Below are 17,450 nucleotides of genomic sequence, written 5' to 3'. Positions count from 1 at the left end.
GGGTTTAAAACAGCAGGCTGATTCGGCAACACTGTCACACAGGGCTTCGGCATTTCAGACAGTCAGTGCAACCCATCAGTACTCAAAAGGGTCTAATGTCACGCCACACGGTCCCTGAATATTAGATCTCAGCCCTGGCTCGTGTGCGGCTCTCTGCTCCAGTCTCTCTTATTTATGTTTGCTTCAGGTACCCTGAATGTATTCTTAGGGGAAACAGAAACAGGAGTGCAAGGCCAGTAAAATGACGTTGACCTCATGTTCTCCGGGCTCTGGGAAGCCAAACTTTTTTCAATATAGAGTGAGATTTGAGTAAGGCCTATTGAATTGTCTAGAGCCCACTCCAGACAGGTCCTTTGATTCATAAAGAAACAGAGGCACTTCAGGAGGCCTGCACTCCTGGTGTGTCTCAACATAAAGAGGGAAAATTCAGCTTTCACACTTAACTCATAACAGTGCAGGCACAATGCTTAAAAAAAAGAAAAATCACTGACTACAAAACAGCCACTTAAAATGTTTTATATCTATAAAATATAAGCTAATTTTTCATGTTTAGATAAATTTGTTCCATTTTTTAAATATTCAATGCACAGGCTACAATATCAGTTTTGATAATCATTGAGTGCAAATGCAATGCAAATTTGAGTAAAATTGGATTTGGTGAGTATATAAAATGCAGGCTAACTTTATGCATGGTTTAATTTGCAGTGTGAGCAAATCAAACTAATAAGACACAACAAACTAAAGAAATGACCAGTGACTGTTGTGCATCTTCTAACAACTATATCCACTTTGAAAAATTTACCAAAATCTAAAAATTTTCTATAAAACATTAATCTTTTTTCATTTTTGAAATACTCAATACCTATTTTCAGGGTTCAAAATAAGCATCAACAAGAGCTAAATGCAAGTAAAATTTACTTTGGTGAGTGAATAAAACAGTTTGTGGCAATTTTTGTGGCAGACAATAGTCTGACTATCGTTAATGTAAGTGACATCTCATTTATGAGTTACAATAAAACTGAAGACAAAATCAGTGAATGCTGCACATCTTTAAAGGAATATTCCCGGATCAATGCAAGTTAAGCTCAGTTAACAGCATTTGTAGCATTACGTTGATTACAACAAAAATGTATTTTGACACTGTGGCAAGCAGGGCGGGGCCGAGCGGCATCTGGGCAGAGCGAGGCTGAGAAAATAAGTGGTGAATGAGGTCCACCTGTGTGCCACACCAGTCTTGCGTTCCAGTGAGGGACAGAGTATTTAAGGAGAGGAGACAGCGGCAGATGGGAGAGAGTGAGAGACGCACAAAGCTGTGTGTGTGTGTGTGTGTGTGTGTGTGTGTGTGTGTGTGTGTGTGTGTGCGCGTGTGTGTGTGTGTGTGTGTGTGTGTGTGTGTGTGTGTGTGTGTGTCTGTGCGTCTGTGTGGTGGATGCTGAAAAGCAAACTGCTGAAATGTGGTGTCTTATTGCGTGTGATTGATAAGTGCAACAATAAATGTCTACGTGTTTTGAACCCAGAATATTCCTTTAACTTTTTCCTCTTTGAAAAATATAAACCAACACTCTATTAAAAATACTTCACAAATTTGACATTTTTATTATTTTTGAAATACTTGATATCTACTTTCAGGTTAGTTTGAATGAAGCTTAACAACTTTATATTATGAGAAGCTTGAAGCTATAGTTTCCCAACACTGGTTGCTTAGTGGTCTTTCACACAGGACACTTTTTGCTTAAAAAACAGATAGGCAGAACAGACTTAGGTGCTTAACAACTCCTGTGCACTGCTGTTAATGTCCAAACACTCAATACACCAGAGATGTTTATCCCACCCACATACTGATCTGATTTGTCCATTGATATAAAATCAATAGTGTTCTGCATCAACACGACACCTAAAAAACCAGTGCACATGAAAGAAAATGCTGAAAAAACAGCGAGACGTAACTTAACGAAAAAGACGTCCGACCAGCACAAGTTTGCAGTACACAGACCAACATTTAAAACTGCACAAACAGGACACAAAAATGTGTCCTTTGAAAACAGTGTTCTTGCTCTGCTTTTCATTAGTTTTCCTATGCAAACATGCACTACATGAACATCATTGACCACAATACAGCATGCCTTGTTTTTTCAGCATGATACGCAGAAGCGCAGCATTTTGTAGACACCGCAAGAAGTCAAAAAGTATGTTTCTGAAGTTAATCCACTAGAATGAAAATATTAAGAATTTATTTTTGTTGTAGAATTTACACTTTTGTTGCATTTGAGCTAATAATGTTAAGGTTAGTTTGACTGTTTAAAATATGAGTAGCTTGCAATTTGGCAAACAACAGTTTCGAGTAGCTTCTCAAACACTGCAAACACGCACAGCTACACTGAGTGCAACAGAATCTAGTGTTGTTTTATTGCAAGGTTGTGTCTGGTTTTAACCGCCCCTTGGAATGCATAAAGTATGTGAGCATCTTTTACCAACTCACCTGTACTCTACAAGCTGGGTCTTTTTTTATCCACTTGATGACGGTCTCATAAACCAACTCCTCAGCCTTGGTGTTCAGGCTGTCATTGGACAGATAGTTGACAAGGTCTTCCTTGGAGATGCTGAGGATCTCATCTTGTCCTGCAACATCAGGGAAATTCTGCAGGGCGAAGGCCTTGGCCATGTTGTGCAGCTCAGTACAGCACATAGCCTCAGCCATGGCCAGCACCCCCAGGCAGTTTGCTGCAGTCAGCTGCTTCTCTGAGAAGAACGAGAGAAAGAGGCACTTAAATTCATAAAAGATCACAGCTCTGAAGGGATGAACGCTGCTGCAAAGCTACAGGTGAAACTCGAAAAATTAGAATATCGTGCAAAAGTTCATTAATTTCAGTAATTCAACTTAAAAGGTGAAACTAATATATAATATAGACTCATTACAAGCAAAGTAAAATATTTCAAGCCTTTATTTGATATAATTTTTATGATTATGGCTTACAGCTTATGAAAACCCCAAATTCAGAATCTCAGAAAATTAGAATATTACATTAAATCAATAAAAAAAAAGGATTTTAAATACAGAAATGTCGGCCCTCTGAAAAGTATAATCATGCATATGTACTCAGTACTTGGTTTGGGCCCCTTTTGCATTAATTACTGCCTCAATGCGGCGTGGCATGGATGCTATCAGCCTGTGGCACTGCTGAGGTGTTATGGAAGACCAAGATGCTTCAATAGCGGCCTTCAGCTCTTCTGCATTGTTTGGTCTCATGACTCTCATCTTTCTCTTGGCAATGCCCCATAGATTCTCTATGGGGTTCAGGTCAGGCGAGTTTGCTGGCCAATCAAGCACAGTAATAACATGGTCATTGAACCAGGTTTTGGTACTTTTGGCACTGTGGGCAGGTGCCAAGTCCTGCAGGAAAATGAAGTCAGCATCTCCATAAAGCTTGTCTGCTGAAGGAAGCATGAAGTGCTATAAAATGTCCCGGTAGACGGCTGCTTTGACTCTGGACTTAATAAAGCACAGTGGACCAACACCAGCCGATGACATGGCTCCCCAAACCAACACAGACTGTGGAAACTTCACACTGGACTTCAAGCATCTTGGATTGTGTGCCTCTCCATTCTTCCTCCAGACTCTGGGACCTTGGTTTCCAAATGAGATGCAAAATTTGCTCTCATCAGAAAAGAGGACTTTGGACCACTGAGCAACAGACCAGTTCTTTTTTCTTTAGCCCAGGTAAGACGTTTGACATTTGAAGCCCATGTCCAGGACCCGTCTGTGTGTGGTGGCTCTTGATGCAGTAACTCCAGCCTCAGTCCACTCCTTGTGAAGCTCCCCACACATTTGAATGGCCTTTTCCTGACAATCCTCTCCAGGCTACGGTCATCCCTGCTGCTTGTGCACCTTTTTCTTCCACACTTTTCCCTTCCACTTAACTTTCTATTAATGTGCTTTGATACAGCACTTTGAGAACATCCAACTTCTTTTGCAATTACCTTTTGAGGCTTTCCCTCCTTGTGAAGGGTGTCAATGACGGTTTTCTGCACAACTGTCAGGTCAGCAGTCTTCCCCATGATTGTGAATTCAACTGAACCAGACTGAGAGACCATTTAAAGGCTCAGGAACCCTTTCCAGGTGTTTAGCTGATTAGAGTGTGACACTTTGAGCCTACAATACTGAACCTTTTCACAATATTCTAATTTTCTGAGATTCTGAATTTGGGGTTTTCATAAGCTGTAAGCCATAATCATCAAAATTATATCAAATAAAGGCTTGAAATATCTTACTTTGCTTGTAATGAGTCTATATAATATATTAGTTTCACCTTTTAAGTTGAATTACTGAAATTAATGAACTTTTGCACGATATTCTAATTTTTCGAGTTTCACCTGTATCTGTGCTGTATATCTCTGAGACTCATAGAGTGGCCCCTGCTTAGAGTGATCGGGGGATGAACAACAGAACAAATCAGTTCAGCTCAGAGCACCAAGCTAGTACAGTGTCCTATGAATTAGCATTGCAGGTGAAGATCATTTTAATTCCACCCGAGTCACATTTGACTAAGCTGGCATTAAGTTCCATATTTATAACTAGGCAAATGTTTCTTTTCCAATTAAATTTTTTTTATTGATTCCTATATACACAACACAGAAAAACCCAACAGATATACAACAAATCAACATTTAACCGCCACTATCCCTACCCAATCACCAACCCCACCCTGACCCCCAAAGAACACCCCTGTGGTCACATATAATAATACACACACACAAAAAAAACACAAAACAAAAAAGAAAATATAATAAACATACATAATTAAACTAAACTTCTCTCTCCACATCCCCTCCCCGGGAGTCCCCCAAAAATGCTACATAATTGCCCCACTTCTTATCAAACAAGTCCCAAAACCCCAGCCATCTACTTGCCACCTCTTCGAAAGCTGCCACCCTCCCCATCTCCGCACACCACTCTGGAAATGAAGGCGCTCCAACTGACTTCCATCCCCTTAAAATAATTTGCCTGCCAATTATGAGACTGGTCAGAACCCAATTTTTTATGTGTTTATCCCCCAAATTTATCACCGCCCCCATCACTCAAAATACAGAGTCTGGTGAAAAGAAAAATTTGTGTGCCCAAAATGTCACACATACAACTCTAAACCTTCAACCAAAATTCTTGAATCTTAATACATACCCAAAAAACATGGGTTGTGTCTCCATCTTCTGATTGGAAATGCCAGCAGGTGGATGTGTCTTTAAAACCAAGCCTATACAATCTAGAGGCGGTCCATTAGAATCAATGTAAAATCTTGAATTACATAAGGTGCACCCTTGCTTCTCTAGATGCAGACTTGACATTTTTTTTAATCCTAGCCAACAATTCCTCCTCCAATACCAAGTTTGAATCTTTCTTCCATAATCTCTTGATAGATGTTAAAGCTCAGAATTAATAGGGAGTAACATTTACATTTACGCATTTGGTAGACGCTTTTATCCAAAGCGACTTACAGTGCACTTATTTCAGGGACAATCCCCCAGAGCAACCTGGAGTTAAGGGCCTTGCTCAAGGGCCCAACAGTGGCATCTTGGTGGTGCTGGGGCTTGAACCCCCTGACCTTCTGGTCAGTAACCCTGAGCATCAACCACTGAGCCACCACTGCTCAGTGGTTGAGGATACTCCCAGAGTATCTACCGCTTTAGGGGGGAGTGTGTTGCTACCATTAATCAATGTAATGAAGCCCACCTGCCCACATTGCTTGAAACATTTTTATTTTTATTTTTATTTATTTTATTAACAAAATTAACTAACTAAATCAGACAAATTTTCTGGGAATAAAATGCCCAAAATACTTATTGCCCTGTTTGGGCCACTGGAAGGCGCCCGGCTGGAAAACCGTTAACGGGCAGTACGCTATCAGATAAAAAACTTCAGATTTAGACCAATTGACTCTGTATCCTGAGAACTTAAGGAATTAATAATTCTAAAAAGGCAAGGCACAGATCTAATGGGGTTGGAGATGAATAATACAATTTAATCTACACAGAGCAAAAGCTTATGCGCCAAACCTTCCGCCACCACCCCTGGAAAATCATTCTTCTTATCGAGGCTGCTAATGGTCCAGGGCAAGACAGAACAATAATGGGGAAAGAGGGCAACCCTACCAGGTGCCCCTATCCAGAGTAAAATAATCAGAAATTAATCCATTTGTTTGTGCCGCCGCTACTGGGTGTCTATAAAGTAACTTAATCCATCCAAAAAAGATATTCCCAAACCCGTATGTTTCCAAAATCTTAAAAAGATAATCCAATTCTACCATATCAGATGGCCGCGACCAAAGTCTGATCATTTGCCACTGACCACATAATATTGATGAAACGCCTAATGTTAACAGAAGAGCTGCGGCGCTGAATAAACCCCACCTGAACTATATGTATAAGAGATGTCATAACTTTACTTAATCGGTTAGCCAGAATTTTTGACAATATTTTTGCGTCTAGCTGGATCAGGGAAATTGAATGGTAACTCTTACACTTGCTTGTATCTTTGTCCTTTTTAAGAATCAGACTGATCCAGGCTTGTGTCATGGTTGGTGGAGGCTTTCCATTCTTTAATGATTCCGTATAAACTTTGAACAAAAGTGGAGCCAGTTCTGTAGGATAAGATCTAAAAAATAGAGCAGCAAAGCCATTTGGCCCCGGAGCCTTGCCTGTAGGCAAGGGCTTAATTACCTCACCAAGCTCCTCCAAGGTAATCTCAGAATAAAGATAATTAATTTGCTCAGTCATCAGTTTAGGAAGTTCTAATGGTTCCACACAATTTCTAATATCTTCATCAGTAGATGAAGACGTGAAGATAGAATTCTTTAACAGCATTATTAATATCAATGGTAAATCCCCACCAGCAGATATCACTGAGGGAATGGTAGAAAAAGACTCTCTCTGCTTTATATATCTAGCCAAAAGCTTTTTCCCACAACTCAAAATATGACTGTCTTGCCCTGAATAGCCAAAACTCCACCTTCCGCAACAAAATAGTACTATATCTGTATTTCAATCGGTTCAATTCTCTGAGGCCATCAGATGACATTCGGCACTTCAGCTCTGCCTCTGCACTTTTAATATTCCCTTCCAACTCCACAAGTTCTCGTGCTTTGGATTTTTTGATGAATGATGCATACTGTATGATACGACCCCTAAGAACCGCCTTAAGTGCCTCCCAAGCCATGCCCACAGAGGACCAGTTTGTCTCCATAGACATTGATTTCAGCCTTTATCATTTGTTGGAATTCAGGATTTTGCAAAAGGGATACATTAAAGCACCAACTATATGATTTATTTTTCTCTGTATGTGGAAACACATCTAAACTCACCAGGGCACGATCTGAGACTAAAATGTCTTCAATTGAACAATCAACAACAGATGAAATGAGGGACTTAGATATATATAAAAAATATATATTCTAGAATAAATCTTAAGGACTGATGAAAAAAAAAATTATAGTCCCTACCAGATTCAAATGTTGCCAAGGATTGTAAGACCAAGATTTTTACACATCCTCTGAAGCAACAATGTTGTTCTTACACACTTTTGCTTCACTATGATCAAGGACTGAGTCCATCAAAAGATTAAAGTCTCCTCCCAACATTAAATCATGAGGGGTGTCAGCAGCTTGCAACATCCCTTCAAGATCTATAAAAAAAGCCCTGATCATCAGCATTAGGTGTGTAAAAATTTGCCAAAATGAACCTTAGCCCCTGAATTTCTGCTAAAACTATAATGACTCTGTGACAGGGCGGAGGGCAGGGCCAAGTCATGATTATACACACCCCGTCCCTTATCAGGCTAATTAAGCCTCCGAGAGGGATAAAGGCTGACTGTGATTGTTTTGCAAGAAATATTCCACAGAACAAGCTCCAACCAACAGGAAACGTAAGCACAAAGAACATGCAGATTTGTCCACAAACTGTACCGAAGGAGTGCTATCTAATAAAACAAACTACAGCCGCTAGGAGGAACAGCACAAAAAGAAAACCAAGAAGGCGCTCAGTTTCCTTGGATGGTCAAGTGAATGTTCAGAGAGTCAGGCCCACTCGGCTGCATAGAAAGTATCACACAATGACCTACTCACTCCATTGACTTTATTATGGACATTGCTTGATGTGGAATGTAAATATTTTGCGACCATCCTTAATATCTATTCTCAATTTGGCCGGGAGCATCGGTGCAAAAGTGACCTTCCATTGATGTAAGAGCTTCTTGAATTCCTTGAATCGATCACGTTTCGCTCTTGTCGAATTCGCAAAGTCTGGGAACAAGAAAATGTTGCAATTCTTCCAAGAAAGCCTTCCTTTACTCCTCGCCTCGTGTAACACAAGATATTTATCGGATGATCTCAGAATTTTGGACAGAATTGATCGGGGCCTGTCTCCCTTAGTGGATCTCCAAGCCAGAACTCTGTGAGCTTGCTCGATTTCCAGCTTATGGCTTGTTATGTCGAGCAGACTCGGGAAGAGCCCAACCAGAAATGTCACCATATCTACCTTCTTTGTCTTCAGGAATTCCAACAATTCTGACATTTTATTGCCGACCATGATTCTCTAAGTCTTCCATGTTTTCCCAGACACGCTCCAAGTCTATCTTGGTCGCTAGCAGCTAATTCCCTCTCCAGTGACTCCAGATAATCTGTTTCTCAACATCCAACACTCTCGTGACCATCTCAATTTCGTCTCCATGGCAGTGATCAATCTGCATATTACAGCAGGATCCTCTAAGTCAGCAACGACGCGGCGAAGGTCAAAGGACTGTCCAAATTGAGTCCCTGGTCTGCAGCCTCCTCAGGGGCTTTAGCTTAAGCACGTAAGTGTCTTTTAATGTCTCCAGAGCACAAGGATTTTAAATTCTTTGACATTTTGTCTTCCTGGAACAGTTGAGGATCAGAAAGTATCGAATCTCACTGGTTTATGAGATAAAAAGTATTAAAACTAGCAAAGTGCGAAAGCTCGCCTTTCACACGTCCGACCTTCGCATGGCGCCACACGACTCATAGAGAGCCCTACATTAAACTGCAAGAGCTGAATATGAGCCTAGCACAAGTGAGGCGGTAAAAGAATTTGTCTTGTTTGTAAGTCTGAGTGCTTTCTTAAGAGATGCTTTCAGGATCAAATATGAAAAGCGCCATAATGTTACATTAGACATCAGTGCTCCAACATACAAAAGACAACAGTACCTGACATTGAAAAGCATGCTTGTTGCAATACAAATGACTTGTCTTTGACTACCTTGATGAAAAAACCAAGACAAGTAGACAAGCATGAATTTCTACACTGGCCAAGCCTGGTTTTTAATGAAGAAAAAAAAAGGAAAATTAAAAGGAAAAACTGACAGTAAAATTAAATACATTTTCTTGAGTCAAAAGGTAAAAATGATTAAAAAATTATATAAAATAAAATCAACACAAATAAATATTAGATTTTGATATTGTAAAATATAAAATGTAGAAATGTATCACCTTTAAGCATAGCATAAACCTAAATAAAAATTTAAAGGAATAATTCACCCAAAAATTTTAATTCGTTCATCTTTTACTCATTATACACATCTGCCATCCCAGATGTGTATAACTGTCTTTCTTCTGCAGAACACAAAGATTTTTTGAAGAATATCTCAGCTCTGCAGGTCCATACAATGCAAGTAAATGGTGGCTAGACTTAAAGTCAGCATAAATCCATATGACTCTAGTAGTTAAATACATGTCTTCCTTTTTACTATAAATCTCCACTTTCACATTCTTCTTTTGTTTTTGGCGATTCACATTTTGTATGCATAATGGCACTTACATGGCGGAGCTGGTCAAAGTTGGAGATTTATAGTAAAACTTACTTAAATACTGATCTTTTTCTCACCCAGACCTATCATATCACTTCAGAAGATATGGATTTAACCACTGGAGTCATATGGATTACTTTTATGTTGCCTTTATTTAATTTTTGGAGATTCAAAGTTCTGGCCACCATTCACTTGAATTAAATGGACCTACAGAGCTGAAATATTCTTCTAAAAATATGAATTTGTGTTCTGCTGAAGAAAGACAATCACACACACTGTGGATGGCATGAGGATGAGTAAATTGTATTTTTTGGGTGAACTATTCCTTTAAATTATATATTTCTTCGAGAGTGCTTCGAGAGGCTCGTCATGAGGCAGATTAAGACCCAGCTGCCCCCCTCACTAGACCCACTGCAGTTTGCGTATCGTTCAAACCGTTCAACGGACGATGCCATCACCACAACCCTCCATCTGGCCCTCACCCACCTAGACAATAAGGACTCATACGTTCGAATGCTGTTCATAGATTTCAGCTCAGCATTCAACACAATCATTCCCCAGCACCTGATTGGAAAGCTGAACCTGCTGGGCCTGGACACCTCCCTCTGCAACTGGATCCTGGACTTCCTGACTGGGAGACCTCAGTCAGTCCGGATCGGGAACAGCATCTCCACCACCACCACACTGAGCACTGGGGCCCCCCAGGGCTGTGTGCTCAGTCCACTGCTGTTCACTCTGCTGACTCACGACTGTGCAGCAATGCACAGCTCGAATCACATCATCAAGTTCACCGTTGACATGACCGTGGTGGGTCTCATCAGCAAGAACAATGAGTCAGCATACAGAGAGGAGGTGCAGCGGCTGATGAACTGGTGTAGAGCCAACAACCTGTCCCTGAATGTCAACAAAACAAAAGAGATGGTTGTTGACTTTAGGAGAGCACAAGGTGAACACACTCCGCTGAACATCGACGGCTCCTCTTTGGAGATCGTCAAAAGCACCAAATTCCTTGGTGTTCACTTGGCGGAGAACCTCACCTGGTCCCTCAACACCAGCTCTATCACCAAGAAAGCCCAGCAGTGTCTCTACTTTCTTCGAAGGCTGAGGAAAGCACATCTCCCACCCCCCATCCTCACTACATTCTATAGAGGGACTATTGAGAGCATCCTGAGCAGCTGCATCACTGCCTGGTTTGGGACTTGCACCGTTTCGGACCGCAAAGCCCTGCAGAGGATAGTGAGGACAGCTGAGAAGATCATTGGGGTCTCTCTTCCCTCCATCAAAGACATTTACAAAAAACACTGTATCCGCAAAGCAACCAGCATTGTGGACAACCCCACACACCCCTCACACAAACTCTTTACCCTCCTCCCGTCTGGCAAGAGGTACCAAAGCATTCGGGCCCTCACGACCAGACTGTGTAACAGCTTCTTCCCCCAAGCCATCAGACTCCTCAATACTCAGAGACTGGTTTGACACACACACGTGTCCTGAGTTGCACTTTAATTACTGTCACTTTATAACTGTCTGCTACCTCAATAACTGCTATGTGCATAGAACACTATCTCATAGTATGTTATGTTTACATTTTTAGAAACTGTCATCTTTTTGCACTACTGAGTACTGGTCGGCGCTGCACTGTCTATTGTCCTAATCATTGTCAGAAATTTGTTGTACTGTCCCGTACTTTTTGCACATGTTTGCACGTGCACTTTATATAGGTATATATAGGTTTTTTATATAGGTATTTTATTTCGTTGTGTTGTCTCATGTGGTCCTGTGTTGGTCCTTTGTTGTTTTTATGTAGCACCATGGTCCTGGAGGAACGTTGTCTCGTTTTGCTGTGTACTGTACTAACTGTATATGGTTGAAACGACAATAAAAACCACTTGACTTGACTTGACTATTTACCTTTTGTCATTCCTAAATGATCTTAATAAAATATGTATATATATTTTTTTCACATATATTTTCCTCTGGAGAAAGCCATATTTCAATTTGCCTGGAATAAAATAATTATTTAAAAAAATTTAAAAACTGCTAAGGTCAATATTATTAGCCCCCTTAAGAAATTATCTGTTTGATTGGCTATGGAACCAACCACTGTTATTCAATGACTTGACTAATTAACCTAACTCGCCTAATTAACCTAATTAATCCCCCAAGCCTTTAAGTTGCACTTCAAACTGAGGATTAGTATCTTGCAAAACAACTAGTGAAGTAATATAAAACTGTCATCATGGCAAAGACAAAAGAAATTTGTTTAGACTTGAGAAAAATTATTGTTAATGCTCACAATGCAGGAGAAGGATATACACGTTTAGCAAAGCATTTTCAGGTGTCAAGATCTGCCATGAGAAGTATTATCAAGAAGTTTGAAGAGACTCGCACAGTGGAGAACATCATGGTTACTTTTGTAACCTCCCTTCCCTGAGGGAAGGAACGAGATGTTGTGTCGAATGAGTGACACAAGGGGTCTTTCTGAGATGTCAAACGTACCTCTAAACCTGAGAAAAGGCCAATGTCAAGTTGGCAGACAGAATTGGCATGCCCCGCACCGGACATACGGGTATAAAGGGAAGCGGGGCAGCGAGTGTCAGTCAGGATTTTGCACTGAGGAGCCGAAAATAAGGTACGGCCATTTACAGTGGTAGGTCTAGTGCTGTGGCAGGAGGGACACAACGTCTCGTTCCTTCCCTCAGGGAATGGAGGTTACAACAGTAACCATGACGTTCCCCTTCTGTCACTCACTCGATGTTGTGTCGAATGAAGTGACACAAGGGGTCCCATATAAAGCAGGCTACTGCGTGCTAGAGCCACCTGTGTCGGCTGCACGTAGCCCTCCCCAACGCCCCCAATGAGATGTCACATACAGACCTTAGGTTCCCCGCATCCTGCCCAGTCTAGGGGGAGGTAACATGTGGCAAATACACCACGAGGGTTGTGAAGCCGTACGTGGGAAATGGCACTGTGATAGGTCCAGCCTAATGAGGGGGGACTCTACAAGCACGGCGACTGGGGCTTACATCACAGGGAGTTGCCTGAAAAGGGAACTAAGCCTGTGGAGCTCGACCCAGATACAGAGCACCTGTGACTCATAGTGGGTCTGGACGTGAATTGCTCTGCTGAATTCACAGGCCAGAAGGCTAGGCAGGAGAACATCCAGGGAGCGACGCTTAGCGGCTAACCTGGGATAGAAGGCGCACTGGAACAATTTGGTGAAGGGCGCTGTGTGCAAGCGGAACACCCGGTCGGTTTTTCCGCCTTACCGAGTTCTACCAGCTCGGAACTGACAAAACACAGGATGAGACCGACTCAACCCTGAGATTTTAAAATCTGGCAAAGGTATTGGGTGTTGTCCAGCCCGCTGCTCTGAAGATGTCTGCTAAGGAGGTGCCATGGGCCAGTGCCTAACGAGGATGCCACACTTCTCGTAGAGTGTGCTCGAACCTGCAAGGCAGGAAGCGAAAAATTTCAAAAACCTTGGAAAGAAAACTGGAGAGAGTTGTTTCTAAAGACACAAGAACAACTGCCAAGACACTAGTGAATGATTTATCCAAGTCTGTGATTGATGTCTTAAGACAGTCACTAGAGCCCTGCACAGGAATGGACTGTGAGGTTGCAGACCAAGAAAACCTCCACTTCTGAAGAAGATACACCTCCAAGCTAGACTGAAGTTTGTCAAGGACAACCTAGAGAAAAAATATGCATACTGGAAACGTGTCCTTTGGTCAGATGAGACAAAACTAGAGCTCTTTGGCCATAGAGATGTTGGCTATGTTTGGAGAAAGAAGGGAGAGGCGCTCAACCCAAAGAACACTGTTCCCACAGTAAAACATGGCGGTGGGAGTTTGGGGATGTTTCAGTGCGTCTGGAACTGGGAATCTTGTCAGGGTTGAAGGAAAAAGGAAGATTATGAGAAGATTTTGAAAGACAACCTCAGGCAATCTGCAAAAAACTTGGTTTGGGTCGACATTTAGTCTTCCAGCATGATAACGACCCAAAGCATACCTCACTTCTGGTGAAGAATTACCTCCAAACGAGCAAAGTGATCGTCCTTGACTGGCCTGCACAAAGCCCAGACTTGAATCCCATAGAAAATCTGAAGGCCACACTGACTAGAGTCCATGCCAGGAGACTAACAAATCTGGAGGAGCTTGAGAGATTTGCTAAGGAGGAATGGGCTACGACTCCTTGTTGAGAACTACAACAAACGACTAAAGGCTGTTATCAAGCAAAAGGGATTATTGACAATTAACATCAGAGAGATAATCATTTTGACCTGTAGATTTTTTTATTCTTGGTAATAATTTTGTTTCTATTTGTATTATAAACACTCTAAGTTGCCTAAATAAACTATTATGTTTAGAAATGCTATGTTGAAAAAAAATCTTTGCTCCATTAAACAGCACTTGAAATATATATATATATATATATATATTTAAATATATATTATATAGCACCTTAGCCAAATACATTTAAACTTAGTTTTTCACAATTCCTGACATTTAATCGTAAATAACTTTCACTGTCTTAGGTCAGTTAGAATCAAAGTCCTGGAGGAACATTGTCTCGTTTCACTGTGTACCGTACTAACTGTATATGGTTGAACGACAATAAAAACCACTTGACTTGACTTGCTGGAATTTTGGCCCATTCCTCTAGACAGAACTGGTGTAACTGAGTCAGGTTTGTAGGTCTCCTTGCTCGCACATGCTTTTTTCAGTTATGCCCACATATTTTCTATCAGATAAAGGTCAGGGCTTTGTGATCCAATACCTACCACTCCAATACCTTGACTTTGTTGTCCTTAAGCCATTTTGCCACAATTGTGGAGGTATGCTTGGGGTCATTGTCCATTTGGAAGACCCATTTGCAACCAAGTTTTAACTTCCTGGCTGATGTCTTGAGATTTTGCTTCAATATATATTCCTCATGATGTTATCTATTTTGTGAAGTGCACCTGTCCCTCCTGCAGCAAAGCACCCCCAAACATGAAGCTGCCACCCCCATGGTTCACAGTTGGGATGGTGTACTTTGGCTTCCAAGCCTCACCCCTTTTCCTCCAAATATAACAATGGTCATTATGGCCACAGTTATATTTTTGTTTCATTAGACCAGAGGACATTTCTCGCAAAAATAGCTTTTTCCCCCATGTGCACATGCAAACTGTAGTCTGGCTTAATTATGGCAGTTTTGGAGCAGTGGCTTCTTGCTTATTGAGCAGCCTTTCCGGTTATGTCGATATAGGTCTACTTGTCTACTTGTTACCTCCAGCATTTTCACAAGGTTCTTTTCCATTGTTGTGGGATTGATTTGCACTTTTCGCACCAAACTACATTCATCTCTAGGAGGCAGAATGTGTCTCCTTCCTGAGCGGTATGATGGTTGCGTGGTCCTATGGTGTTTAAACTTGCGTAATATTGTTTGTACAAATGAACGTAGCACCTTCAGGCATTTGGAAATTGCTCCCAAGGATGAACCAGACTTGTGGAGGTCCAAAATGTTAACCCTAACCCTCTTGGCTGAGTTCTTTTGATTTTCCAATTCTTTTGATAATTCCCATCACGTTCAATGTACATAACAGCTGCAACCAGCTCCAGATAAACATTGCAAATGTGGACCACATGAAACTCTTTCAACACTGTGACACCAGAGTGATTGTACAGGTCTCTGTACAACCCTCTTGGCTGAGTTCTTTTGATTTTCCCATGATGTCAAGCAAAGAGGCACTGAGTTTGAAAATAGGTCTTAATATACTTCCAAAGGTACACCTCCAATTCAGTACACCTCCTATCAGAAGCTTATTGCCTAAAGGCTTGACATAATTTTCTGGAATCTTCCAAGCTACTTAAAGCCACAGTTAACTTATGTAAAATTCTGACCCACTGGAATTGTGATATAGTCAATTAAAAGAGAAACAATCTGTCTGTAAACAATTGTTGGAAAAATTACTCATGTCATGCAAAAAGTAGGTGTCCTAAATAACTTGCCAAAACTAGTTTGCTAATATTAAATCTGAAGAGTGGTTCAAAATGAGTTTTAATTACTTCAACAAAACTTAATTGAAAAATACAACAACAAAAACAAAAACACACTTCTATAAATAATTTCAAAGCTATAATATAACAGCCACAACACATGCTAGCCTTTTCAGCAGGGGATCTTTCAACCAGAATTTTAGAAACAAATACTATCAATCTCTGCCATAAACAAGACAACAAACAACACAGAGAAAACGTCTAAATAATTCCCATCACGTTCAATGTACATAACAGCTGCAACCAGCTCCAGATAAACATTGCAAATGTGGACCACATGAAACTCTTTCAACACTGTGACACCAGAGTGATTGTACAGGTCTTACTTAGCCCAATTTGTCTCAAACATAAAACAGAACAGTATGAATCTCTGTGTTTAATTTGATTCTCTTTCTTTGAACTTCTGGTGGAGGCAGGTTTTTATTATGTCTGGAATATGGGAGTCTATCTGGTTTGCAATGTGTCATCACCAATATTCCAAACAAGCCTCTTGTCTTCTTCCAGTCGAACAGGAAGGAACAAGAATTGTTTTGGTGAGGTTTGTGCCAGGGGCCATTAATAGCATGGTGCAGACAGACCACAGAGCGTGGCACATGCCCAGCACTGGCATGACTTTATAAACACGCATTGAAGTTTGGGAGTATACTGTGCTGTGTGTGGCATTCCAAACACCAGAGCACACCACTAACACATGGGTTTTCAGCACCTATCTCCAAATCTAATTTCAGGTGGTGCAACTTAATTTTCGTAGTGCTATTTTTAAATACTCTCTTGAAAGAGTGTTGGAATGATCTGAAAAGTGGATGGAACATTATAAAACATATCAGGTTGGCTCATGAATATTAATTATATGACATCATGTAATTAATAATATATAGGCCCGCCCAGTATTCCTACCTGATTTGCTGTGAGGCAAGTTGTAGTACAAGATTGCCAACTCATCGATTTGGCAGAGGCTTCATCCTGGGCTTAAAATGAAAGTTCACCCAAAAATGGAAGTTCTGTCATCATTTGCTCACCCTGATTTTGATCCAACACTGCACAAATCCTTTTCTTAAAGAAATATTCTGGGTTCAATACAAGTTAAGCTCAATCTACAGCATTTGTGACATAATGCTGATTTCCAAAAAAATTGATTTGCCATTAATTAAATAGAAAGAAATAATTACCTTGTCCCTCGTTTTTCTTTAAAAAAAGAGAGTGAACATCTGGGTTACAGTGAGGCACTTAACAATGGAAGTGAATGTGGCCAATCTGTAAACATAAACATCCTCTGGGGCAGATTCACTAAACAGTTGCGGCACTATTGCGAGTTGTATTTCAGCACAAAAACTTGTGTCTTAGACACTAACCTCCCACAAACTATTTTAGCAGACGCAATCAGCACTGAAATTGTGCTGCGTTTTGAGTATTTAAATGAAGTCATTGTCATTCCTTTCCAATCAAACACGCCTCCTTTGCTAATCGAGCTCGTTGAAGACGGGCGCTTCTTTTATAAAATTTGACTGATGCAATTTAGATCGCACTATCATTGCCAAATTAAAGTAGTTGGTAAAATGGATTTTATTTAAAATATATGTTTGTGAACATTTTCAACCGAT

At 40.8% G+C, this 17,450-nt stretch overlaps 1 protein-coding gene across 2 annotated transcripts in view; it reads right to left on the bottom strand.

The window, feature by feature from the left end:
* Positions 1-17,450, bottom strand: part of LOC127623698 (kelch-like protein 29) — a 309,133-nt gene that overhangs the window by 77,554 nt on the left and 214,129 nt on the right. For both annotated transcript variants that reach the window (XM_052098152.1, XM_052098153.1), the window contains one exon: positions 2,480-2,739. In XM_052098152.1, the coding sequence (XP_051954112.1) occupies positions 2,480-2,739 (260 nt within the window). The remainder of the gene's footprint in view (positions 1-2,479; positions 2,740-17,450) is intronic.

The sequence above is a fragment of the Xyrauchen texanus genome, chromosome 30 (assembly GCF_025860055.1).
Source record: "Xyrauchen texanus isolate HMW12.3.18 chromosome 30, RBS_HiC_50CHRs, whole genome shotgun sequence".
NCBI classification, from domain to species: domain Eukaryota; kingdom Metazoa; phylum Chordata; class Actinopteri; order Cypriniformes; family Catostomidae; genus Xyrauchen; species Xyrauchen texanus.
The sequence above is the reverse complement of the archived record's forward strand: the minus strand, read 5'-3'. Positions and strand labels throughout refer to the sequence as shown.